This window comes from Petaurus breviceps, unplaced genomic scaffold (genome assembly GCF_028583685.1).
Source record: "Petaurus breviceps papuanus isolate PSGF00001 unplaced genomic scaffold, PetGlider_PUasm1.0 80, whole genome shotgun sequence".
Lineage (NCBI taxonomy): Eukaryota > Metazoa > Chordata > Mammalia > Diprotodontia > Petauridae > Petaurus > Petaurus breviceps.
This window is the reverse complement of record NW_027186540.1, coordinates 7,548,509-7,576,312: the sequence shown is the minus strand read 5'-3', so window position 1 is coordinate 7,576,312 and position 27,804 is coordinate 7,548,509. Positions and strand designations below refer to the sequence as shown.

General features: G+C 38.1%; 1 protein-coding gene across 4 annotated transcripts in view; it reads left to right on the top strand.

Annotated features, from left to right (window-relative positions):
* The window catches only part of LOC138176006 (protein artemis-like), a 40,608-nt gene extending 12,811 nt beyond the window's left edge, over positions 1 to 27,797 (top strand). For 3 of the 4 annotated variants that reach the window (XM_069106700.1, XM_069106699.1, XM_069106702.1), the window contains 6 exons: positions 2,391 to 2,492; positions 4,471 to 4,607; positions 8,352 to 8,406; positions 12,426 to 12,514; positions 21,010 to 21,107; positions 23,718 to 27,797. In XM_069106700.1, the coding sequence (XP_068962801.1) occupies positions 2,391 to 2,492; positions 4,471 to 4,607; positions 8,352 to 8,406; positions 12,426 to 12,514; positions 21,010 to 21,107; positions 23,718 to 24,637 (1,401 nt within the window). In that variant the 3' untranslated portion in view covers positions 24,638 to 27,797. The remainder of the gene's footprint in view (positions 1 to 2,390; positions 2,493 to 4,470; positions 4,608 to 8,351; positions 8,407 to 12,425; positions 12,515 to 21,009; positions 21,108 to 23,717) is intronic. The other variant, XM_069106701.1, reaches the window with a different exon arrangement.
* Positions 27,798 to 27,804: the final 7 nt, after the last annotated feature.

Here is a 27,804-nt window from a genome sequence, read left to right as displayed (position 1 = left end):
CACACACACACACACACACACACACACACACTGTGCCTGATTCCTGAAATTTACTCCCTCACCTTCCTTCTTAGAATCCCTAGTTTCCTGCATAGGGCAGCTCCACCATGAAGCCTTTCCCAGTGTCCCAAGCTGCCAGTGCCTCACTCCCAAAATTACATTGTCTTTTGACAAGCCAACAAGCATTTATTAAACATTTATTATGTGTCAGGTATAGTGCTAGAGTTGGGAATAAAAAGAAAGGCGACAATCATCCCTTCCCTCAGTGGAACGTAAGCTCCTTCAGGGCAGGGGTTGTTTCATTTTTGTTTTTGTCTCCCCACTGACTAGCACAGTTCTTGTCACATACCGTGTTTCCCTGATAATAAGACCTATCCCGAAAATAAGCCCTCCCCTTACTGTGTAAGATTCCTCTAAAATAAGCCCTTCCCCGAAAATAAGCCCTATTGAGATTGCTACTGTAGTGAAGGTGATCCCTTGCGCTACACGCTACATTACGGTACCCTCTGTATGCACCGTCCCCCCTCCCCCTGTGAAATGCACTGCGCTCCGAGGTGCATCCAATCAGAGCTGCAGCAGTGAGCACGTCATCCTGTTCTTCCCCAGTGATTTGCTTATTGAATAAAGGTACATTTTTTTTGTTCACATTTACCTGTTTATTAAAATTGCTGTCAATGTTCATTAAAATAAGCCCTCCCCTGAAAATAAGCCCTCTGGTGTTTTTCTGTCCAAAAAAAATTAATGACAGTGTCTTATTATCGGGGAAACATGGTAGTAGGTACTAAATAAATACTTGTTGGTTGATTGATTGGTTAGAACCTAGTTCTCTTCACATGTACCACATTGACCTTCCAGTGGTGTGTTCTCCTTAAATGTACAAGATATTTTCAAAGTAGTCTATCTTTTAAAGTACAATGAAAAGATCACTCAATTTTGAGCCTAAGATCTAGGATCTAATTTCGGTTTTGTTACTTTGTGTGATTTATATCCCTTGACTGATCTGAGTGAGCTCATTTTTTAAATCTGTAAAATGGGTATAATGATAAATTATTATGAGGACCAAATGAGTTAAGTTGTAAAATGCTTTGTAAGACTTAAAAGTCACTATAAATGTAAGTTGTTGCTGTTACTCATTTAATGAAGGTCAAATATACCATGAATAGATCCACCAGATACCGTAATCCAAAACCTCATGGTAACAAAACTTTCCTGAGTGTCTTGTATAGCTGGGTGTGTTTTTAGTAATTTATAATAAAGTCAGAAATTTTGAGCTGAAAATGACATAGGGATTATTACAGTGCCATTATTTACGAACAGTGGTCAGCACTGTCGGCCTCCCATGAGGTCAGCAGCCCTGGGTGCTGAGCCAGCACTGCTACTTATGTAGCAGCAAGCACCCCAAGTGTCCTCAGGGTTTGCTGCCACCACAGGTTCTTGGATCTGCTTTGATAAAGGAAAGCAACTCAAAATGGGTTAACAAGCTTACTTTAATCAGTCAAACATATATCGTTTACCTCGTTCAGGGGAAAAAGGTCAGCACCTCGAACTTCAAAGTATACAGGCAGAAGTATCAAGACAGAAACAGATCAAGTAGACAGCTTTCCAAACTGTCCAACCATTACATCCATACCAAATCAACATCTGGGTTTCAACATCTGGGTTTTTTCAAAGCCGGGGCGGGGGGACCTCTGGACAGCGGCTTCCCAGAATCCAGATCAAATCACAGAACACTTCTCACAGTGAGCCCCCCAAAACAAAGCCTCACATCAGGGCTTATATAGCCTTCTCCTGGCTCAGAGAATGTAACAACCTTTTAGACCCACTGGCCAATCAAAAAGTATCTACTGAAAAACAAGCCTCCCACCCCAGGCTCCACGTGCACTTCCTGTGAAAACTCATGTCATTTAAACCACCTTAAGCAGATAAGCCAGTGAATTGTTTGAAAGATAGGTATCAAGCAAGAGGAAGAGGTTAATTAACTCACTAATTGTACTAAAGTATGTAATTGTGTTGATGTGGGTCCTCTCTCCATAGGTGAATATCAGCAGCTCCTCTGTGCCCTAGTAGATGGTATTTTTGTGTAGCTGTGGCTAAAAGATAAGTCATCCTGTGTCTAAGCTTGGGATAGCTAGGCTGGTCCTCAGAACTACTGTCTATCCCCAAGCCTAGACTCAGAGCCTTTAAGCTTTGTGTGCGGGACTTGTCTCAACTTCCACTTCATTTCCATGCCTTTTGAGAGTCCAGGGCTACCTCAGTGCCACCGGGAGGCAGCAGAGCAAGACCTGAATGAAGGAACTAATTAGTTCCTAACTCACCTAAAATTGATTTACTTCATACCATAAGATAATTTCAAAATATTTAATTTTCATAAATTCTGTTGTTTTCCTTAGGTTCATGTGAACAAATTGGATATGTTTAAAAACATGCCTGATATCCTTCACCATATAACAACGGATCGTCATACACAGATTCATGCCTGTCGGCACCCACGGGTATGTACCCATTTTTTTTTTTCTCTTCATGCCACTTTTATGTAATATAGATGTCAAGGCATTTTAGCAGTGGAAGGGAACCTATGCATTGTCTGATCTAATCCCTTCAGTTTACAGATGAGGAACCTGAGAGTCAAAGAGATTAAGTGAAATGTCCAAATAATTTTGAAAGTTAACTCACCCACAAAGTGTTGCAATAAAATGTATATGTACTTTAATAACTGATTTCTTTCTTTTTTTTTTTAAAGCAATTGGGGTTAAGTAACTTGCTCATGGTTACATTGCCAGTTATTTTGTGTGGGTGCCAAGTATCTGAGGCCGGAACCGATCCCGGGTCTCCCGACGCCGGGGCCGGCACTCTTACTCAGTGTGCCACCTGGTCGCCCCAAATAACTGATTTCTTTAAAAACAAGATGCAAATAATTATTTAAGGAAGAAAGTGTTTACTGCCTACTTTTTTGCATTTTTAAAAATGGTGTTTTGAATGATGAAAACGATATTCATGTTTTTTAATTTCCTTTGCATCCTATTCACTTAGAAATTACTGATGTTCTGTTTAAACAAAACTGATACTATTTCTCCACATCTAGACAATAACTCAGGGGAATACATTCTCTTAAACAGCAAAGGAAAACCACTTCATAGTCTGTTTGGAAATGGGAGTACATGTCACCTTCTACTTTTATAATTTACCAGTAGTTTGTAGAAAGGAGAAGGATGTGTTTTAACACTTCTTACTGCCCATCTTGAACATAAATATGTTTGTTCCTTATTTGTTAAATGTAGTTCTATTCATTTGAATTCCTACATGTTTATCCAGATTGTAGTTATTCTGAACATAGTGGCATCACTGATACCCCTTAATCATATTATTGCACAATAGGAGAACCTGTCTTGTCTGTCCCCGCATTTGTTAATAGTTTGTCCATGTTCGACATGTGAAACCCACGTTGCCTTTCCCAGATCACAGCAGATGCTATAGCACAAAAATGTGTGTGTGTGTGCATGCACAGATAGATAGCTCAGCAGTGAAAATTATTATGGGTCTGTGGTCAGAAACTTAAAGTAAGTGATACTAGGGGCTGAAAAGAAAGAGAGGATGATGGAAAAGCTAATTTAATAAAAAATGTGACATAAGCCACAATGCTTAGTGTACTACTTTAGGCAACCAGAAAGTTGTCATCAGGTTTATATTTGCTATGATGCCTGTGTGTATGTGTGTGTGTGTTTTCTTTAGTGTGAAATGACAAGTACTTGTACACATTTACACCTTGTTTTACCAATTTATTTTCCTTGCCTTATGAGGCCCTTTTCTTTGAGTCCCTTCCCTGTTCCTTGGATGTTTTTCAATCCTCTTTCATATGCAAGCTACTGTCAGATTGAGTCCTTTTCTTTCAAGTTGTTTTTCCTTATTTCTCTTCTCAAATTTCCCAAATTTCTCTTCCCTAAATTTAGCCTTTGGCCTTCTCTGAATTCCAGACTTTTCCATTTAGCCTCATAGTTTTACTGGCACTGGCCCTGTGTAGCTGAAGTTCTCCTCTTATTCACACCCTTCTGTGACAGACCCAACTCCTTTGAAATCTGTAGGTAGCCCTTCATTGAAGCTTTGGTATTTTCTTTTTTTTTTTTTTTTTGGTTATATCTTCTATTGATTCTTTCTTTATGTGACTTGTCTTTATGTTGTGGTATAACTCCAAGTGTTTCTTGAGTGACTATACTCTAAAATTACGCAGTCCAGGATATGCCTTACGGTCGTAGGCATAATGATAACACATCAAAATTTAAGATGAAATTTGCCCTCATTTGAGAAATTATTTCAATAATTGGTGAAGATACCATAGTAATGCAGTAAATTAAATGGTGCCATTGTTTATCATATTTTCATTCTGTGTTGATGCAAAAAGGCTCTTTTGTCAAAAATTCATGGGATTTCTAGAGCTCAATGTCTAGGTCTTTGACTTTTCTTTATCTTATTTAGTCAGAAGAATTTTTTCGATGGAACAGATTGCCATGTGGAATTGCTTCTAAAAATGGGACTCCATTACATGTGATCAGCATTAAGCCATCCACAATGTGGTTTGGAGAAAGAACCAGGAAAACAAATGTAATTATGAGGTAAGACATGTGTATATATTGGAGAGTGGGGTGGGACAATATATCAATGTGTTATAAAGAACGTTCTGATTAGAAAAGTCTTTTTTGACTCAAAATATCTAATCTGACTTTCTCTAAATTTAGTCTAGTATGAGGATAATAGAGATTTTACAATTTCTAAGCTGTACTTTTAAAATTAAACTTTACTACCAAGCTTGTTTTAATGACAACCAGCCAATAACTACTTATTGAAGCAAGGTTAAAAAAATGTTGCTTGCCTAACAAGAAACAATTGTAGTATAGCATAAATATATAAGCAGTGGCTAATAGGTCACTTGGATACTCCTAAGGTAAATCTTCAGCCGTTTGCCCCTTTTTATTTAGACCTAAATATATGATGGGATTTATTGTCTTCTTACAGAGAAACAGATATTGAGATAGTAGTTTTACATATTGGATGTGATAAATGTAGTCATGATAGTTGTGGTTGTAGTAATACATGGATTTAATACAAGTATTCAGACTCTTTTACAGTCTCTTAAATGCTATGGGAATTCATAGAAAGATCATTGAAGGGCAGAATCAAGACTGCATTGGAAAAAAAGGAGTTGAGGTTAGTGCTGGAAGATTCAGGTACTTGAATTTAGAAGTAGCAGATGATAGGGAGCAGCAAGGGAATAGAAATAGGAGTGAAAGTAGTATTTGTGGGGAGTATTAAGTAGAAATGCCTGAGTAGAGGGAAGAGCTCAAATTGACTAATGTTGAGAAGTAAAAGTGGCCAAAGTAGGATGTGTCCAGATTGTGGAGGGCCTTGAGTGATGGGCAGAGAATATGGAACCATGATGACATGCTATGATAAAAGGGGCATCTTAAGCAGATGAGCCTGGGGGCAATTAGCAGTATGGTTTGGAGGAAGGAGTTGTTGGAGGCTGGGATTCCGATGAAGAGACTGTTGCAATAGACATTGGGTTTGGAGAACACAGACAAAGGTGGTGCCCATGGTGATGGAGGGAACTTTAGGAATCATCTTGTTCAACTTCTTCATTTTAGAGATGAAGAAACAGAGGCCCAGAGAGATGAAGTGACTTGTCTCAGAGATATAGTGTTGGGATAGGACTTGCAGCAGACACAAATTAAATGTCTCCAACATGACTGGACTTTGTTTCTTAAATTTCTGTAGGGCCCTATGGAATCCCGAGTTGCTATAGAATATTGTTTGGAAAAGTTCTAATCTAAACCATTACCTGTAGGTGATAGTTGAAATCACAAAAGTGACAGTTAGCCTGGTTGGTACATACTAATTGGTATCTCATAGGAGCCATTCTCAAGTCAGATATCATTTGATATTTTTATTAGTGATCTGGATAGTGAAATTGAGTATGCCTATCAAGTTTCCAGAGGTTGCTGTCCTGGACAACAGATATATAATTATCTATAAAATAAATAATAATAAGCTTGGACAGATTTGATAACGTGCCTCTTTCAAACAAGATGAAGCTTATCAGGGATAACACATGAACTAGTGAAAGCAGCAGGGGACTAGGAGTCCCAGGAAACTGGGGGCTTAGTTCCAGGTTTACATGAATTGTGTGAACTTTGGCAAGTCTGTAGTTCAGTTTTATCATTTATAAAATGGAAGAAGCTGGGCTAGTTGACAGCTGAGGTCCCTTCCAGATCAAGCTCTATAATCCTATAGTTCTATACAAAGATGGCAAAGAAAAACCTAGACATCACTGGGTTCATAACACTTTCATTTATTTTTCTTCTACTTATTTTTAAATAAAGATGGTAACACAATTCTAGATTTTGATGTAAGAATAATATACATTTTGGTGTGGTAAATCAATAGCTTTTTGGAACACTTATTACAGACTGCATGCTCTAGGAGATAAAGAAGTGTCAGACATAGTCCCTACTCTCCAGGAACTTATGATCCAGTTGAGAAGACCAGAAGTAAACACATAAACATACACCTATACAATCTAAATAACAAAAGACTTTTAAAAGCATTTCAAGATAGCAACAGAAGAAATGTCAAAAGTCCATACATGATTACTGTAAGCTAATCATTGTTGTAAGAGTTTGAAGGAAATAGAGATCATTCTCAGAAAAGAGTGGTTGGAAAAGGGAGTTAAGATTTTATATGGGTCTGGAAAAATGGTTAGGATTTGGATAGGAGAAGTGGGGAAAGGAGGGCAAATGAAATGGCCTGAGCAAAAGGACAGAGGTGGAAAAACAGAAGGTATGATTGGGAGACAGTGAGCACATTGATTGAGCTAGAACAAGGGATTTATATAAGAGAATAGTGCAGAAATAAGACTTGAAAAGTTAGATTGCAGAGTTTGTGGAGGGCCTCAGATGTTGGCTTAAGTAGTTGGAACTTTTTAACTTCTACCCAGTTGGAGAGACACTGAAAGTTTTCCAGCAACTAGAATATCATGACACAGCTACGTTTTAGGAAAATTAATCTGGTATTTGTGGACGGGATAGATTTAAATGGGAAGGGGCTGGAAATCAAGGGGACCAGCTAGAATACCATTGTCCAAGTATGAAGTGTTATAGATAAGAACCAGGGTTCTAGAAAGAGAATGAGAAGTTATTGTGAAAAATTGATAGGGCCTGATGCTTGGATATGGGATAATAGTAGTTTCTTTAACAAAAATAGGGGAGCAAAAAAACTCAATTTGATCCGTGTTTGAATAATGTCAGGATATTTAAATGGAAATATTTAGTAGACATTTGGAAATGTGGGGCAGGAATTTTGGGGAGTGACTTGGTCTATATAGACGAATTGGTTGAAAATGAGAGTGGATGAGATCTCCAAGTAGATAAATAGATAAGAGAAGAGCAGAAGGATGATGCAGAACGGGAAAATTCTTCTGCTATGTTCTGCATTGGTTGATCAATTAACAAACATTTATTAAGAACCTATTAAGGGCCTTGAATATGCCAGCATTGTGCTAGGAGTTGGGGATATAAATACAAAAGTGGGACAACTTCTGCTCTCAAGGAGCATTATATGCAAATATGGGATATATACAAAATAAATACAGTGATTTTGGAGTGGAAAACTGACAACTGGGAGAATCAGAAAAGACCTTTTAAAGGAATTGGCCTTTGAACTGAGACTTGGGAATGCAGAGGTGGGCAATACGATATTATACAGGTCAGTTTGGCTGGAAGGTAAAATAAATGAGGGTGAATACTGTGTAATCAGTCTGGAAAGATGAACTGGAGCTGCATTAAAGCTGATCGGCTTTAAGTTCCAGAAGAGTTTGTTTTTTATCCTAGATACAATAGGGAATAAGTGAAGCTTCTTGAGCAGGGGAAGGAAATGGTCCGACCTGTACTTTAGGAATACCAGTTGAACAGTGTAGACCATGAATGGAAGAAGGATCATGGGATCATAGATAGAGTTGGAAGGGACGTCAGAGAGCAACTGGTCCCAGCCCCTTCACTTTATAGGTGAGGAGCTGAGGTGACTTGCCAGGCCTCACCTAGCTAATAAGGGTCTGGGGCAAGATGTGAACACTGCCCCCAGGTCCAGGTCCCTATCCACTACACTCTGCTGCTTCCCATTTCTTTCATTTGCATAGGAGGAAAAAAAGATACTATACGCTTAAATTTCCAGAGTTCATTCAGACATAAAGAAGTCCCCCTGCCTGTAGGTTGATTAAATAGTGGAGTCGGCTACCCTGGGAGAGCTCACAATGATTATGAATGTGGATTAACAAGGTTTTTGTTGTTGTTGCTACTTTTTCTTAGAACTGGAGAGAGTTCGTATAGAGCTTGTTTTTCATTTCATTCTTCCTACAGTGAGGTAAGTGGATAGTGGGTGGCTTTAGTGTCCTTGACTTTCAGGCATATTTGCTTCTGCTATTCAGATTTGTTGTAGTTCATCATAAATACTTGTGTTGATGTGTTTCCTAGAAGATAACCCCAGTGGGATTTCTTTATCAGTAAAATCTATCAAAATACTCTAAAATATGTATTACCAGAAATGCCCTCCTAAACAAAAGGTAGAATTTATGTATCTTATAGAACTGTTATCATTCAAAGGAATATTCAGTAATAAAGAGAATAATCCCAATACACAACTAACTTTAAGGAGATGTCCAGATTGTACTATAATTTTGTTTTACTGAATATTGTCTTGAGCAGTATTCAGTAAAATGTGAGTAAATTGCCCTTAACGAGGCTTAAAAATATTTAGTTATTGTTGCATAATGACTGTCATTATACTGATAGTTATACGGGGATCCAGGTTGTATCAAACCGGTAATGTGGTACTTGTCCTTTTCCTGAACAATTCATTTCCAAATTAATTTGCCACTATTTTCATTCTTCTAAACTAAGACAGACTCTCATGAGGGTGCACATTCAGCATGTTCATGTTTGGAAGTAGAATGAAATAGACTTGGGTGACATTTGTGTGGTAGCAAAACTTAAGATTTTTGCTTTAGAACTTTAAATGCTATTTTCCCCCCATTGTTACTGGACCTACCCTGGGCCATGCTGCCCCCCGCTGACTGTAGTGTGACACTGTCCTGACCCTGGAAGGCATCAGTCATCAGTATGTTTTGCCTCTGGTTTTAGGTGATGGCTCATTGAACAGTCACAAACGCAGAATCTCAGAGTCAGCAGGAATCATGGAGATCTAATTTCCCTGAATCCAAATCCCCTCTCAGCATTCTTATTTCTGACCTTGGGCAAGTGTTCAGGTTCTCTGGGCTTCAGACTCCTTATCTGTGAATGGAGAGGGATGGACTAGATAGCCTCTAAGGCCCCTTCCAGCTCTAAATCTATGATTCAGTGATCCCCAATGTAGTCCTCTCTGAATTGCCAGAACTAACTTTTTTGAGTTCACTGCCAGATCTCCAGGGGTTGTTTCTTGTAGCTATTTCTGGTCTCAAGTATCTTCCACCTGCAGTGTTAGTCATTTTCAGAAATTGGGGTAGAGTAAAAATACAATTATGAAATGCCAAGCTGTCTAATTGCAATAACAACTCCCCCCGCCCCCCACCACTATATTTAGAACCACAAGTAGCATCATATTTGGACAGCATTCAACAAAATACAAATTATAAAATACAGTTCTATCCTAAGGGAGTTTAGATTCTGGTGAAATGACATAACAATGGATTTATACTTTAAAATTTCTGGTCTCTGCCTTAAGAATCATCACTCTTCCATAATGACTACAATAAACTTTAGCTCTTACTTTCATTCTTCTTTAGCTCATTCCAGCCTTACTATTTGATCTTTATTTTATCAAATCGTATTGCTATCCTTAATTAGTACTTCGTTCTCTTAGATGTAGTGTCTAAATATTTGGACTAGATAACCTCCAAGGTTACAACACTTATGTCTTATATTTTCTATAATATACCCCATTTCAGATATTCTGCCTCCTTGTCCCTATAAACCATCAAAATGTTAGTCAGTAATCTCCAACTCTCTCAGGAGGTGACTTTGCAAACAATGGAGCAAAAATGAAAAGAAAGAGTTAAGATGAAGACCTTAGGCTAGAAATACAAAATAATACAAAATAGTTAAGGACTGTAATAGAGAAGAGAGAACGCTTTAAAAGGTGTAGATTGATAAAGCACCAGATGAAGTCCCACAGGGAGAAAAATAAAACTATTAAAAAAAGGTTAGGTAGCAGAACAGAACTTTACCCTGGAGTGAGAAGGAAGGGCAGAGTTCACAGAAGGAAGTTGGGACCTTTGGTGGGAGGGATGAAAGATCTATTCTGTCATATTTCCTAGGAAGGCCAAAAGGACAGTTTTCTATTGACTACTTATTTTATTACAAAAAATATCTGTTTAATAACTAAACTTAACATTAGTCATTAGTTACAAAGATAATATTTTAAGGCAACTTTTAAAGAAGTAAATTCCTATGGCATAATTCTTCTTTTTTAGTAATTTGGAATTTTGGGTAGAAGTTAAAAGCCATAGTCTGTGATTTTCAGCTAGTTTGCTATTGGAATGTCTTAGGCTGCCTGTCTCTCTGGATCAGCTGTCACATTTCTTTCATATTCCTTTTAGCCATAAGTGGTCTTTGTACCCTGTCAAAGGTATTTATGTCAGTCTCCAGGCAGGCTTTACTTTTTAAATTTTTCTGAAACCAGCAACCCTGTTTCTTTTCTTTATATGCATCTCAAGAAGGAGGGGAAGGGAGCAGTTTTACATATGGTAAAATCACATTAATGAAAGCATAGGGGCCTGTGTGTTTGCTTTACTCTAATTAGCTAGAATTAGTTTCCTATCATCTGGGTAGAATGGCAAAACAGCTCCTGCCCATTTCCTTTTTTCCTATTAGCAGTTGGTATTTTATATACACTAATGAAGTTAGACCTTAGTTCTGGGTAGCTTCTCCCAGTGCCACAACCATCTACCCTGTCTACCTCCCCCTCTCCCCTCAGCAAATCTCTGGAAACTGGATATTAAGGTAGTCACCAGTTAACAAACTGTTCCAACCAAAGTGGCTATATTCCTTACAGAGAACAAAATATATAGACATAAATATATATATTAATTTACACAAGTGTTTTGAATTAGATTGGTTTTTATTAGAGTTTGTATTTTTTAAAATACTCTGTGTGTGAATGAATGTATAGTGTCCCAAAAATCTCAGTGCATTTTTAAGCTGTAAAACTTCTGCTTGTATGGGAGTAGGGTTTGAGGGAGAGATACTTTTCCACTTGTGTTCCCCTTTCCTTGTAGTTCCTTACCCTGAGAGAGAAAGAAATAAATTACCTGTGTATAACTCTGTCCTTTCTTACTTTCCCTGAACTACATCTTAAACTCCTACTTACCCTGTTTGGATGCACTTCATAAAGAAAAAGTGGTAGACAGATAAAGCATTATTTTCTATTTCACAAAGTCTTTAAGAGTTTAAAGAAAGCAGTAAGTTAAAAATTTCTAAATAAAGGATTTTCTCATTTACTTTCCTCCTTTAATTAAAATACGTATTTCCTTTTTTCCTACAAGGCCATAGGAGATGACAGGATCAAAGATCTAGAGCTGGAAGGGACCTCAGAAGTCATCTAGCCCAGTTCAGCCCCTTCCTATTACAGTTGAGGAAACTGAGGTCCAGCAAGGTTAAACAAGTTGTCCAAGGTCACAGAGGTAGAAAGCATCAGAAGTGGGATGGGAGCCCTGTGGTTCTGACTTCAGAACTGGTGTACGCCAAAGGCCCCTTCAGTAATTCTTAATGTTTGCTGAATTGAATTGCCTTTGATTAAATCCTGACTTTAGAAGATTTAAGATGCAACAATTGATTTGTACCTCAGTTCCAAAAGGGAATAGTTCTCTGACTCACAGGGGTGTTGTGGAGAGTAAGGAGAAAATACCTATATAAACAATCTGAGCTTCTTACAAGACACAAAGTATTCATACCATATGTAACCATACTGTGCCTTTTGTGTGTCCATGAACTGCACTCAGTAAGGAGAGAGACAATCAAAGCATTTGAAGAGCTTCTGGATTTCTTTCATTTAAAAAGGTTTGCATCTCATAACAATGACTTTGTATAGGGAAAGACAACAGAATTTTAAGATTTTATGTTGCACGTGGTTATTTAAAGGCATCAACTAACTGAAAAGGGGATGTATCTGGGTGCTGAACCTCTCTGAGCAAGGAGGCAAATAATATGTGCACAAAACAGGATTTGGGGTACATGTTGTATTATTCAACAAACATCTGAGGCATATAGAAGATTCCTTTACCTTACCTCCACCATTTCCTGGACACAAGATTTTGTGATTTAACTTGTTAAAGGTAGAACTTTTTTTTCCCACTAGTGATACATTATTTGTTTTTCCTTTTCCATTAGATTAAGGATTTCTTGAGCTACATACATCCTGTCAATGTGTATCCAAATGTCATACCTGCGGGTGCAACAATGGATAAGGTGGTAGAAATGTAAGTAAGAGAGTTTTAAATGAGCCCCAAACTAGATGCTGTTGTCACTGGGATACTTGGCTAGGAGGCTCAAGCTGTTCAGTGGAATCTGGATGTAAATCGGGTTCCATTTGAAATTTGTGAGTCCCGTCTTCAATGGTAGGTTACTCTTACTGTTTTTCTCCATTTCCCTTTTGCCCATTCGGCGTCCTTATTTCCTCATTTTTTACTCTGACGTACTAGTTTTCCAAACAAATTTTTGCTTGAAGATTACTCATCTCCCATGAGCTACTTCTCTACTCCACTTAAGCCACAGACAAAGATGGTCATGCTTTTGATCTTCCCATCACCCACAGATGTACCTACCACCTCTGTGTTCAAGAATTCTGACATAATCTGACCATAATCTATTGGTTTTTCATTTTTCTGCCTTCCTTTACATAACCTTACTCTTCATTTGTACCCTGATCTTCATTCCCTGGACCCCTCAGTTTTCTCCCAGGCTATTTTCCCCGCATTAGTCTATCTCTCCTCTTCTCCCCATCCTGGTTCCTTGGTGAACCAACTCTATCCTGTCCTCCTATCTCAAATCCTTAGCTCCCTTATCATATAGACAGTTATGCCCAGTTAAGCTTCATCTTTGGATCACTTTCACCATTCTCTCCTACATACATGCTGCTGAATGAAGGTGGTGAAAATCATTTACCTGTTTTTACTAGATCCACTACAGATTTATGTTACATAATTTCAAGCAGCCTCCACTGCTGCTTGGAAATCCTCCTGTACCTCCCTTACCTACTCACTATCCCACTCTCCACAGCAGCTCTTTATCCCTCCTCAAACCTCCCACAGTTCCCCATCTTCCACTCTCTCAGCTGAGAACCTTGCCTCATATTTTCAGGAAAAAAAAAATTGAGATCCTTTGTCTTTTCCCTCTTCCTCACCTGCTATCAGTTGCCTTTTGCCATTTTCTCCTTCATCTTCCTCATATGATGAAGTGACCTTAATCTGTACCAAGGCCGACCCCTTTACTTGTTCAAGAGATTCTGTTCCATCCCATCTCCTCTAACAGACTGGCCCCTCTGTCATCCCCACTCTTGCACTTATTTTCAGTCTTTCCCTCTCTACTGGCTCATTTCCTATTGCCTGAAAACATTCCCAGTCTCCCCTCTCCTGAGAAAAGCCTTCTGTCCCTGCAGCTGTCCTATTTCTCTTTTACCTTTTGTAGCTAAACTCCTCAAAAAGGCCATCTACAATGTACTCCAGCCTTCTCTCCTCTCACTCTCTTCTTAACCCTTTATACTCCAGCTTCTGATCTTATCATTCCACTGAAACTGCTCTCTCCAAAGTTACTAATGATCTTTCAATTACCAAATCAAATGGCCCTTTCTCTGTCTTCATGAGCAGCTAAGGAGATATAGTGAACAGAGTGCTGGGTTTGGAGTCAGAAGATCTAAGTTCAAATTTGACTTCAGACCCTTACTAGTGTGACCCTGGTCAGGTCACTTAACTTCTATGACTTAGATTTCCTATCTGTAAAATAGGGTTGTTGTGAGGATCCAGAGAGATTAAGTATAAAGTGCTCAGCACAGTACCTGGCACCTTGTAAGTGCCATATAAATGCTAACGATTATTAGCTAACAGTCTTTGACACTGTTGACTGCTCTCTCTTTCTTGATACCCTCTTCTCTCTGGATTTTAAGGACACCACTCTCTCCTGGTTTTCCTCCTACCTATCAGACTTTTCCTTTTCAGTCTCCTTTGTTGGATGCTCATCCAAACCGCACTCTCTAATCATAGATGCCCCTTAGGGTGCTGTCCTGGGCCCTCTTCTCTTTTCTCTTTATACTGTGGTATAGATGGTGAACTCATCAGATTCCATGGATTTAATTACCATCTCTATGCTTATGATTTTTAAATCTACCTTTCCACCTCTTCCTAGCTTAGTCCCCTCCCTACCTTTCCAATCTTCTTGCACCTTTCATACTCTGCAGTCGAGTAACACTGACTTCCTGACTGCTCCACAAACAAGGCACTCCATCTCTCAGCTTCAGGCATTCCTTCTGGCTGCCCTTTATGTCTGAGACACTCTCCCTTCTCCATTCTGACTGCTGATCTTCCTTAGCCTCTTTTAATTCCAGCACCTTCCCTCTGCTAATGATCTCCTCTTTATCTTGCATCTGGTTTGCTTTGTATAGGTTCGTCTGCGTGTTGTCTCCCATTATTGGATTGTAAACTCTCTGAGGGCAGGGACTGTCTTTTGCCTCTTTTTCTATCCCCAGTGCTTAGCATAGTACCTGGTAGTAGGTGCTTTAATAAATGTTTGATTGGTATTTGTAAAGTACATAGCACAGCCCTTGGCACATATTATTTATAGGCATTTAATGTTTATTGATTGGTTGGCTGATTTTTGCCTGTGATAAGCCATCAACAAATTGTAAAAATTTTGTTGTCAGCCTCCATCTTACAAGCCAACTACATTTGTACCTTGTGGTCTTCCATAGACAATTGTTTTTTAATATTTTGTTGTTAAATTTATGAAAACTTCAATTTAAATCATTTTCCCAAATATTTAAAATAAATTAGGAGAGTTTACTCTTTAGTGAAACACTATAGTGATTTCTTAAAGCGAAGAATATTTTTGAATGAACATAACCATTCTGATTGAACTGCTTCTAAATTTGAATTTATATATGTTCATTTGTCTTAAAGCAGAGCATACCCTTCAAGTGAAGTCAATAAATATTTATCAAGAAGCTAATGTTTTTGTAGCACTGTGCTAAATACTCTGAGGTATACAGGAAAAAAAAAATTGCCAGAGTTTCTGTCTTCAAGGCAGTGGGTCTAATTGGGAAGATGAAATAAATAGTTAAAGTAATGAAAAGGAATTTTAAATAAGCATATATCCAGCTGATTATTACACTTCAACATAGTCACCTTGATAAGTCATACATTGAGTCCAGTGATACTTAGTACAGCTTTGAAACATTTATGGATCACCAGGACTCTGTGTTTAACATTTCTCAGTATTAGTTAACCAGGAAAGGGCTCAGTATACAGAGCTTTATGCAGTAAATCCCTTGGACACATTTTAATGTTGCTACACCAACATCTTCAGGCATTCTCTTGGATCCGCTCCTCCTCTGCTGCCTGGCCCTCCTACTTTATTAGCTTTCTCATTTACTGCTTCTCGACTTGCTCTGAATATCTTGGAGACGTAGTTTGTCCACTTTACTTTTACAGTCACTTTACTAGTGGCTGATGTAACGTCAACAGAATAAATCTTTGATATTTCATAGTACCGAGAGTTCTACGTTGGCATTGCTTTTTATTCAGGTAGGAGGTTTCACCTTGATCCAGGTCAGTGACAGAGAGCAGTGTCAGATCATACTAGGCTGTCCTATTTATTTACAGCTGACTAAGCTGTGCAGTACAGAATTAAAAAATCACTTAACAATCAATTCTTTGTGCCACCAAAGAGAATTATATCTGTGGAGTTTAGAGTTATGATCTGACTTCCGTTTCAGTTATATACTTAATAGAATGATACTCTCTCTAGTCCAATTATCCTTTTAGTAGCCCCGTAATAGAGTCATATGTTTCTTTCCTTGGGAGAAGTATTACATTTCTTTTAGAGCAGGAGTTAGTAGTCTTTTCTTGTTTCATGGACACCTTTGATAATCTGGTAAAATTTATGGACTCCCTTTTAGAATAATGTTTTAAAATGCATAAAATAAAGCCCTCTATGTGCAGCAAGGTGGCCCAGTGGATAGAGTGCTAGTCCTGGAGTCAGGAAAACTTGAGTTCATAATTAGCCTCAGACACTTACCGTGTTTCCCCGATAATAAGACCTATGCCGAAAATAAGCTCTCCCCTTACTGTGTAAGATTCCTCTAAAATAAGCCCTCCCCCGAAAATAAGCCCTATTGACATTGCTACTGTAGTGAAACGCTACATTACGGTTCCCTCTGTATGCACCGTCCCCCCTCCCCCCGTGAAATGCACGCTGCGCTCCGAGCTGCATCCAGTCAGAGCTGCAGCAGCGAGCGCGTCATCCTGTTCTTCCCCAGTGATTTGCTTATTGAATAAAGGTACATTTTTTTTGTTCACATTTACCTGTTTATTAAAATTGCTGTCAATGTTCATTAAAATAAGCCCTCCCCTGAAAATAAGCCCTCTGGTGTTTTTCTGTCCAAAAAAAATAATCAGACAGTGTCTTATTATCGGGGAAACATGGTACTAGCTGTGGCAAGTGTAAAGGGAATGTAAATTTTTAAGATCTTCCCTGCCCCTAGGCTTAAGTGCACCTGGAGCCTGTGGTGGGAAGCTTGTTTTTCAAGAGATACTTTGTGATTGGGCAGTGGGTCAAGAAGGTTGTCACATTCTCTGAGCCAGGAGAAGGCTATGTAAGCCCTGATGTGAGGCTTTGTTTTGGGGCTCACTTTGAAAAGTATTGTGTGACTTGACCAGATGAGACTCTGGGCAGCCGTAGAGCCCTCTGCTTTGAAAACCCAGATGTTGATGCTTCCCTCTCTGGTACCTGGGATTAGGTATGGATGTATGTAATGGTTGGGCAGTTTGGAAGCCTGTCTGCTGAAATGTTCTTGTAACTTATGCTTGTATCCTCTGAAGTTCGGGGTTTTGACCTTTTTATCCTGAACTAGGTAAACGAGATATGTTTGATTGATTAAAGTAAGCTTGTTAACACATTTTGAGTTGCTTTCCTTTAGCAAAGCAGATCTTAAGAACCTGTGTTGGCAGCCACCCTGGGGACGCTGGGGTGCTTGCCGCTACAGCAAGTCACTTACCGTGTTTCCCTGATAATAAGACACTGTCTTATTTTTTTTTGGACAGAAAAACACCAGAGGGCTTATTTTCAGGGGAGGGCTTATTTTAATGAACATTGACAGCAATTTTAATAAACAGGTAAATGTGAACAAAAAAAATGTACCTTTATTCAATAAGCAAATCACTGGGGAAGAACAGGATGATGCGCTCACTGCTGCAGCTCTGATTGGATGCAGCTCAGAGCACGGCGTGCGTTTCACGACGGGGGGGACGGTGCATACAGAGGGTACCGTAATGTAGCATGTAGCGCAGGGGATCACCTTCACTACAGTTGCAATCTCAATAGGGCTTATTTTCGGGGGAGGGCTTATTTGAGAGGAATCTTACACAGTAAGGGGAGGGCTTATTTTCGGGATAGGTCTTATTATCGGGGAAACACGGTATCTGTTTGCCTCAGTTTCCTCATCTGTAAAACGAGCTAGAGAAGGAAATGGCAAATTACTGTAGTATCTTTGCCAAGAAAATCCTGAATGGAGTCATGAAGAGTCGGACATAACTAAAAACGACTAAGCAACAAGAAAAACAAAAACTAAGATCTATAGGGTTACAAAGGAAACCAATTATGTAGAAACATAATTATTAAAGTATTTTAAAAATAAGTTCTTGAACCATAGGTTTTAGAGTTTGGCCAGGTCATTCCATTTGGTCTTCAGTTTGTTCCCATGCTAGAGATGTATCTCTCAATGTGAGTGTGTCAACATACACTTATAGAAACCAAGACAGCCCCTGTTCTCCAAAGGACATATTTCTAGAGGATTTAATGCTAGCTAGATAATATGTAGCAATGTTGTTGAAAGTTATCAGTCCCACCAAATGCAGTTACTTTTATTTCTTTTATGTACTTTCGTGTGCTTCTGTATCAGATCCTGGACAAGGCTTTATATTTTCTGTTGAATCATGCATAGACCTTTCTCCTCCTTTTTCACTTGTATACTGTATAGGGACCTAGAATTCTAAAACTAGCTTATGGAAATTGATTTGGATCCAGGAGAGGAAACACAAAAACATAATGCAAGTCAAGTGTGTTAAGGAGCAGTGCAGCCTATGGGAAAAGAGCTGAGATAAGGAAAGATGTAAAAGTCTTTGACTTTTGACCAGTATTTAAGCTTAATTACAAAAGCAAAGTGGTCTTTTGGAATGTAGAGTCCTAAATGATCAAATTATTTAGGAAACTGTTGGAAGGAATAAATTAGCATAAAAATATAGGGGATCCATCATTCACTGGATCTTTGATTCCATAACACCTGTTTGGTATATGGCTTGTTTAGCCATACAACTTTCTGTTTGGCAAAGAATAGTGGCCATAAGGAACTATTTGTAGTGATAGTCTAAATTCTAATTTAGATAAGATCAATTTTTTTGAAATACTTTCATTTCTTTTAAAATGGTTTATTAGGCAAAGACTTGCATGGTAATGATAAAAGAATGTTTCCTTTCTTGGATGCCTGATAACCACAATATTAGTCTCTGAGTCAGATTATTAATTGCATGTTCTTATATTCCCTCAGTGTGTACTTAGAAGAGTTTAGAATGTCCAGGAGGGGAAGGCATATTCACAGCTGAACCTGTTGAAAGCTTTTGTGTAATAATTAAAAGATATTTCTCCCCGCTGTCTCCCCAACAGTGATTACTTTGAAGGGGTTGAAAGTCATTTAGATGTATAAGTTCTAGCATTTTGTTAATAAAAAACATCTACATCATTACTTTATATCCATGACCTCATACATATAAAACATATGATTTCAACAGTATGGGTACTCTCTTTACCAAACAACAGATTGTAATCCTTTCATACTTTACTAGACTGTTTGATGAATTGAGTTCAACTTGCCAAAATATTTCAGCAGCTAGTGGCCAGCCTTCTGTGATGATTCTTTCCAAACTTAACTAGATTTATCTTCAGACAACAATTCAGTCAAATCATATTTGTAGTTGAATTCTTTCCAGCTTCAAAGGGGTCTACCAGAAGTTCCATTCTGTTAGCAAAAATGATTAAGAACCCAGATTCCCCTGTATACCACAGTCAGACATAGGAATAGTACTTTAGTGGAGGACACTATACATAAAAATTCAAATAATAGTATAAGGTAGTGGTATAAGATAGCACAAGGTAGAGTGCATAATATTAATTTAGATGAGACAGAGAGCTCTGTGTGTGGACTGAAGTTGTCCTAGAAGGCATAGTGGAAGAAACTGGACTTGAGGTCTTGGCAGATGGGAAGACTTTTGGATAAGCAGAGAAGGGATGTTAGGCTTGATTGGTGATGTGAGTAGTGTGTTTAAGGGGCCAAGACTTATTTGGGGAATAGTAAAGATACTAATTTGTCAAGGGTAGAGAGTAGTATGGCATAGGCTGAAAATACAGGTTGGAACAAATTGATGAGGATTGTAAATACTATGAGATTGAGCTTTATTTTGAAGATAGTGAAGGACCCACTGAAATTTTTGAACAGAAGAGTGATATAATGGAAGTGGCTTTTTAGGAAGTCTAATTTGATGTTGGTAGATTTAAGTAGATTGGATGGAAGGTTGGGAGTGAGAAGAATACAAAAGTAAGAAAAGCATTTTGAAACTAGTTATATGATAAAATACTTCTTGAATGAGATGACCATTATGGGGTCATGGCCCACAGTTTTAAGAGCACTGAAGAGGTTGCGAATGGAAAGCGTTTAAGAAGTGCTAGTCTAGACTACTAATATGATTGCATTAGGGTCGCAAAAGGAAAGGAAATTTGTAGCAGAGCTTATTTAGCACAGTGCCTGGCATATATATATATATATATATATATAGAGAGAGAGAGAGAGAGAGAGAGAGAGAGAGAGAGAGTACTTAATAAATTCTTGTTGACTGTTCCATTTATCTTTTATCATGATGTATTTTTCATATTTGCATACCTGAAAATGCGATGAGAATTATTTTTTTTTTTTGCCTTTTGGAGGGCAGTTGGGGTTAAGTAACTTGCCCAAAGGTTACACGGCTAGTTTCTTTTTGTGTGGGTGTTAAGTGTCTGAGGCCAGAACCGAACTCGGGTTCTCCTGACTCCGGGACCGGCGCTTTATTCACTGCGCCACCTAACCGCCCCGATGAGAATAATTTTTAAAATTGAAGAAGTAAATTAAATTTAACATAGGAATCTTTCAGAAAGAAAAATAACAGGGAAATTATAGCAATAAATTTTAAAATCATTTTGTTTAAATTGAAGCCAAAATGGTATATCATGTTTCCAAAGAAGCAGAGGAACTAAAAACTAAAAAGCTTAAAGGATGAAAGTTATAAGGAATCAAAAAGGTAGGGATCACCCTCATCAAGAAATAAGATACAGAAAAATCTCACTTCTTTGCCCACCTGGGTCAGGCTTTATCCTGTACCTGTAAAGAGATGAGGCCAAACATATTTCACACTTGTGAACAGGAGCCACTACAAATCTGGGAAGAATTTTGTTAAAGTGAAACCACAAACTACTACATAACTACTTACTTCCTGCTGTCCAGGAGGCGTTAAGTTTAAGGTTATAATCGTTATCACTTTATTATTCTGGTACAAGTATGAGGTTTTAAAAATTGATTCTAAAATTCATGGACCAGATATTTTAAGTTCTTGGATATTATGCATTCTAGAAGCTTCCTTAGAAATTTTTTTTAAATGTGTGTTTACATATATCTTTTCAGCTTAAAACCATTATGCCGATCCTTTTCTAAGCGGACTGAAGCAAAGTATAAACCACTTGGAATGTTGAAGAGAGCCAGAACAACATACCTAGAGTCAGGTAAAGGGAATATTCCTGGGTTCTCAGTGCATTTGCCTAAGGAAGGCTGCGTTTTGTGAAATAATATAATTCAGAGAGGAAATAAGATTTAATATTTTCTTTATGTCTTGCTTTTCTTGGAAAAATAATTTTGCCTATATGTTTTCTATTTGTAAAATAAGGACTGAATTGGATCTGTTCTTTAGCTTAAAAACCTGGTACGAGGACAAATGTTTGTGTTATTTAGTACTTTGAATTTCTTGGAAATAAGTACTACAAAATGACCAAGGCATTGAGTAGTTGTACTGATAGCATCCATTTGATATGTGTACGCTAGGTTGTACAGATATTGGGAACTTCTGTCTTCATTAAAAAAAAATCATTTCTGGCTCGGTTGAACTTCAGTATGATAGAAAACTACCACTGATTTAAATAATACAAATGATACTTTATATCTTCCTGTCTCTTTTGACTTTTATTTCCATTATCCAAACAAAGACAGAAGTGGGCTAACTTTGAAGCAGAATGAAGAAATTTTAGGTTCTGACCTGAGCTGGGTGTGGTGGTCCTCATTAAGAAAAACTTGAATTCGCATTGCTTTGATGCATAAATGTTTTGGAAAATAATGATGTGTTTATATGGGAAGGCACTTTTGAGCCCAAATACTGAATCTTGAAGCTCAGTTGCAACTAAATTTCATCTATCACTTCAAGGAATGATCTCATATTGTTTCCTGTGATTAGTTCTTCCACTAGTTTGGAAATAGACCAGAGAATGCTTAATCCCACATTTTTCTTAAAACTAATGTGAACTAAATCAACAGTATACTGTGTTTCCCTGATAATAAGACACTGTCTTATTAATTTTTTGGACAGAAAAACACCAGAGGGCTTATTTTCAGGGGAGGGCTTATTTTAATGAACATTGACAGCAATTTTAATAAACAGGTAAATGTGAACAAAAAAATGTACCTTTATTCAATAATGAATTCAATAAAGAACAGGATGACATGCTCAGTGCTGCAGCTCTGATTGGATGCAGCTCGGAGCACGGCGTGCGTTTCACGGGGGGGGGGACGGTGCATACAGAGGGTACCGTAATGTAGCGTGTAGCGCAGGGGATCACCTTCACTACAGTAGCAATCTCAATAGGGCTTATTTTCGGGGGAGGGCTTATTTGAGAGGAATCTTACACAGTAAGGGGAGGGCTTATTTTCGGGATAGGTCTTATTATCGGGGAAACACAGTATATTAATAAGCTTGCAATATTAGCAAAATTACAGTGCAAAAATATTATGGATCTAGATTCGTTTAAGAAACTAAAGTAATTGTAAAATCAGATATCAGAGAAAAAATAACATCTTGACAAATAGGGCAGTTTCATGCACAGTAGTTGAACATCTATCTTAAAGAACTAGGTACAGCATGTCTTTTGGTGATGACAGTGCAGAGGTCAAGACTTCTATATACTTGGCAGGAGGTTTTTATTCCAACTCTGGATTCCAAATTCATTAGTTATATCAAAGTACTTTCTAATAATGATTTATACATGGCAGCTAGTAAGAAGATATCTACATATGTAAAGTCATTGACCTTGGTGGTTGGTGATTTATTAAAACGATTAAAACATTTGGTGCTGGAAAGGAACCTTTAAAGGTCATCTACTCCAGAGCTGTCAAACACTCAGGCTGCGTTGTGGCCTCCAGCACTCCATAGCAGATTAAAATGTAATTGGGAAATATTTAACAGAATAAAAATAATAAAAATGTTAATATGTGGTTTTCTAGGTCACTATGTAGCCACAGATATCCCCACAGATTTAGGGACCCTATGTCTATTTGAGTTTGCTACTGCTGATCTAGTTTAATTCCTTTATTTGCTGAATGCTAGGGACACATTTTTCTATTTGTCCTCAGTCTTGTTCTGGATAACCTATTTGGCACCTCAAGCTTTATGCAGGGTTTCTTCTTCAAGTATGTTTTGTTCCTACTTTCAGCTCTGGCAGTTAGAAGTCTGGGTTAGTGAATTCTGATAGAGGTGGATGAAGCATGTGTTTGATTTTCATGATGCTTTTAATACCTTTAATTGGAATGATCTCTGATTTTAAAATGCATTTAATTTGGCTACATCAGGTATCACCAATTTTAAAATTTGTAAGGCTTGTTAATATTGGTAATTTAAGTTATAGACTTAATGTTGTCTATTTAATCAGCCAATCAGTCACACAGTATTTATTAAGCATTTACTATAACTAGTAAGGTACAGGGGTAATGGAGATACAAAAAAGTAGGGTCTAGTTGAAATAGAGCATATGCACAAAAATATTTGATCTTAAAACATGTCATTATAAAAGTGGCCATGGTAGTTAAACTATTTGAGTTTAAAAAACATTGTAGCTCAACAGAAATAATATAACTCACAAAGATGAGATAGGGTATTGTGTTCCAAAATTTAAAAGAGCTGAGGAACTAGTATCTATAAAGTAGCTTTTACTCTTCATAAAAGAAGAGAGGATCTTGAAGATGCCTTAGATTACGAGTACAGCTGAATGCATTACACAAGAAATTGTTTGTGTTGTAATTTCCGTAAACCTTTCCCTTTACCAATTTTTTTTCCTCGGTGGGGTCGACAGAGGATGAAGATGAAGATCTCTTTGATGACTTTCAGTTAATGCCTTTGAGACACAAGATTCCAAACCAACAGACTTTCCAGCCTCCATTACTTCCTCCCAAACCTGAACTTGAGGAATTTCCAGGACAATTGAAGCTGAGCACAGCAAACTGCAGAACAGATTGTGTTCAGACTTCTCTTTTGACAAACTTTGTAGACTGTGAAGAATCCAACAGTGAGGATGAGGAACAATCTGAAACCTCGACTTCTTTTCATGGGGATTTGAATTCTCTTCCATTACAGCAACAGGAATTGGGTGTGGACATACCAGAGTGGAAAATCTTCTTTAAGAATAATGCTGACATTCCAGATGATGGTTCAGAAAATTTAATTTCTTCCACAGAGGCAGGTGGGTCACAGTCACCAAGACTTTTCAGTGATTCTGATGGAGATTCCACTCACATCTCCTCACAGAATTCTTCTCAATCCACACACATATCAGAACAAGAAAGCCAAGGTTGGGACAGCCAATCAGATACTGTTTTGTTATCTTCTCAGGAAAGAAACTGTGGTGATTTCACTTTTTTAAACAAAAGTGGCTCCCGAGCCAGAGAGCTTGTTACTGCATGCCAGCTGGAACAAAATATATCTGGTCCAAAAGACACTTCCTCTGATTTGAAAGTCAGGGCTCAAGATGTAAACATAGCTTCTACTTCTGGAGGAGCAGCTACAATAACTTGTGAAAAATGTACAGTTGAAGAGGAAAAAAACCTGTTAAATCTTAGCACAAGTGTGGATTCTCAGAGCTCCTCAGATTTTGAAATCCCTTCAACACCTGATGCTGAACTTCCCAAACAGGAGCATTTACAACTTCTGTATACAAAGCTGGCAACAGGTGAAAGTATAGCAATTGAAAGAAAGCATAATACATCCAGTTCTTAAATATTGTGGAGTTATAATTTCAGTCAAAATATGAAGGTTCCCACAGAGATTTTATGAAATAGAGAAAAAAACCTTAAAAGTTTTCCAGAATAATTGCTTCAGAAGCAGATAATTAGAAAACGAGAACCTAGAAGAAAATGTTGTGAAATATTAAGTGGTTGAGATTATATACATTTTTAAGAAATAAATTTTATTTTTTTAATCAGCAAAAATCCATTTTCTTTCCCCCTTCTCTCCACTCCCTCATTGAGAAAGAAGGGAAAACAAAACCCTCTGTACAACATATAGCCAAGCCAAACAAATTTCCATGGTGGCCATGTTCCTCCTCCCCCCCCCCCCCCCCCCCCCCCCCAAAAAAAAAAAGTTTTATTTTGCACTTTTGAGTCCTTCACCTCTCAGTCAGGAGATGAGTGGTAGTATGTTTCATTGCGCTTTCTGGATTTATGGTTATGTCATTACATTGATCAGAGTTCCTAAATCTTTCAAAATTGTCTACAAAGTTATTGTATAAAAATTGTTCTGTTTCTGTTCATTTCACTGTATCAGTTCATTCAAATCTTCCCAAATTTCTCTAAAACCATCCTCTTATTTATAGCCTCTCATATTTATATATCCTAACTTGGTAAGCGATTCTGCAGTTGATTGAGTACTTTACACTCCCTTCCTCCACCCTGGTTCTTATACTTTGCCACTTCAGAGAGCTATAAATATTTCCTATGTCCTTGGTTAGAATTTGTTTTAAGGGCTAATCCCTCCTTCAGTATACTCTGCATGCTGTTTCCCTTTCTTCTACACTTTCATTCTTGTTTCTCTATTAAGTGAAATATATTTTTGTATTCAACTGTGTACAGTGCCCCTTTCTCTCTTATACACTTTCCCTTGTTTCTCTATTGAGTGAAATGTATTTTTGTACCTAGCTGTTTATGTGTTCTTTCCTTTGACCAGTTCAGAAGAGAATGAGGTCTAAGTATCAGCTGCTTTCCCCAAGTCTCTTGCTCCTTGTTTGTATAGATGTCTACCTGGACACCCAGTTATGTGAGATAAACTTACTTAAGCTTCTTTTCTTTCTCCTGCCTACCCCTTATTCTCTCTCCCTTCTCATTCTTCTTTAAGATCAAGACATAACAGAACCATTCTTAGGCTTTTTGTCTAATTAGACTCCCCCCAGGGTAATGCTTGGCTTTGGCTGTAAACTTGTATCTTTTGCCTTCTGGATAATCGTATTCCAAGCTCTCCTTTCCTTTTTACTGGTGGCTCCTTGGTACTTGAATTTTCTTTCTGACTGCCTGCATTATTTTTTCTTTGATCTGGAAACCATGGTTATAATGCTCTTGGGAGTTTCCATTTTGGGGTTTTAGGAGGTGATCAGTAGATTCTTTTCTATTTCCATATTGCTCTTTTGAGTCTAAAAGATCTGGATAGTTCCACGAGTTCTTGAAATATGTTGTATTTTTTTTTGTCATGACTTTCTCTACATGAATCTGTTTCCCAGGTCACTTGATTTTATTGATAACCTTACATTTTCTTCCCCCAGTATTTTGACTTTCAGTTAATGATTTTTTGTCTCATAGAATCATTAGTTTTTATTTGGTCCATTCTGATTTTCAGTGAGTTTGTTGACTGCGTAAGATTTTGTACTTCTTGTGCCAAGTTATCTTCCTACTTTCAGTAGCTCTTATTTTCCATTTTTCCTCTTCTAGTGCTTTTTTTTTTAAATTTTTTTTTTTTAAGCAATTGGGGTTAAGTAACTTGCTCAAGGTTACCTGGCTAGTTATTTCTGGGTGTGGTGCTGAGTGTCTGAGCCCGGGATTCGATCTCCAGGTCGTCCCAATACTGGAACCGGTGCTCTTACTCGCTGAGCCACCTGGCCGCTCCTAAGCAATTGGAGTTAAGTAACTTGCTCAAGGTTACACGGCCAGGTGTTTCTGGGTGGGTGCTAAGTGTCTGAGCCCGGGATTCGATCTCCAGGTCTTCTCAACACTGGAGCCGGTGCTCTTACTCGCTGTGCTACCTGGCCGCCCCTTCTTCTAGTGCTCTTATTTCATTTATGAAAACATTTAAAAACTTTTTTAAAAACTTTAGAAGAAAAAAACCTTTAATTTCTAGGAAATTGAATTTGTACCCAAGCTATTTTTCTTTGAGGCTTTGCTTTGTCACTGTTTTGGAATCACTCTTTTATCCTGGGTTTGTGTCTTGAGTGTCCCTGTCACTATAATGGCTTTTTATGTTAGGATTTTAAAAAAATTTACTCATTTTTCCCAGCTTGCTTCCTGACTTTAGATTTGTTAAGGCCAGACTGTGTACTTATGAAATAAATGTTTGGACTGGCCCTGTTGATTTCTTGGGTATTGTACTGTTATTCTGGAATCTCAGGGACAGCTCAGGTTCAGGACCTGAAAGCTTTCAGTGTTCCCCTAAGTGGTTTGATCCTGGGCAGATCTTGAGCAAAGCCTGATAATTGCCCTTCTCATCTGAGTTCTGCAAGTTCCTGGCCTTGCTTTGGGTTTGAACAACAGGCCTGTGGATTTGTTGTATCTGGAGTTTCAGTAGACTGCTGAAGTAGACTTAGCCACTATGAGCTAGGTGAAAAGATTTGCTGGTTCAGAGTGACAGAACTGTAAGCTTCCCTTTGATCTGAAATTCCTATCCCAGTTATTCCTCTGTAGGCTTCACACTTGGCTAGATGTTGGTACTGAGACCCCCTTCTCTGCTCCTGAGGTCTATGCCTCATAGCTGCTGCTTTTTAGTGAACTTGCTCCTTCCCCAGTCTATGACTTAATTGGGGCAGCTCCTCACCCTGGAATACCACCCCTAGGCACAGGTCTTTTCCACACTTCGTCTTGAATCCTTGACCTGGAATGGGGCAGAGCAGGACAGATCTGTTGTTCTTATACTTACACTTGTTCTTGTAGGCCCCAAGGTGATGGATCTGGAACTCTTCTTAGCTTAGTACACAGCCTCTCCCTTCATTGGAATGTTGTATACAGTATGATCTTGGCTTTATACATATTTTTATTTGAAACAAACAATTTCTCAGATTCCAAGGCATCAGATAATGCTTTCACGTTTTAAAAAAAGACTTCACTTAATTTTTATCTACCAAGACTATGGTAAAATGCATTTGTAGCTGACTGTTCAGTAAAATGAAATGGGAATGAAAGTTTGGG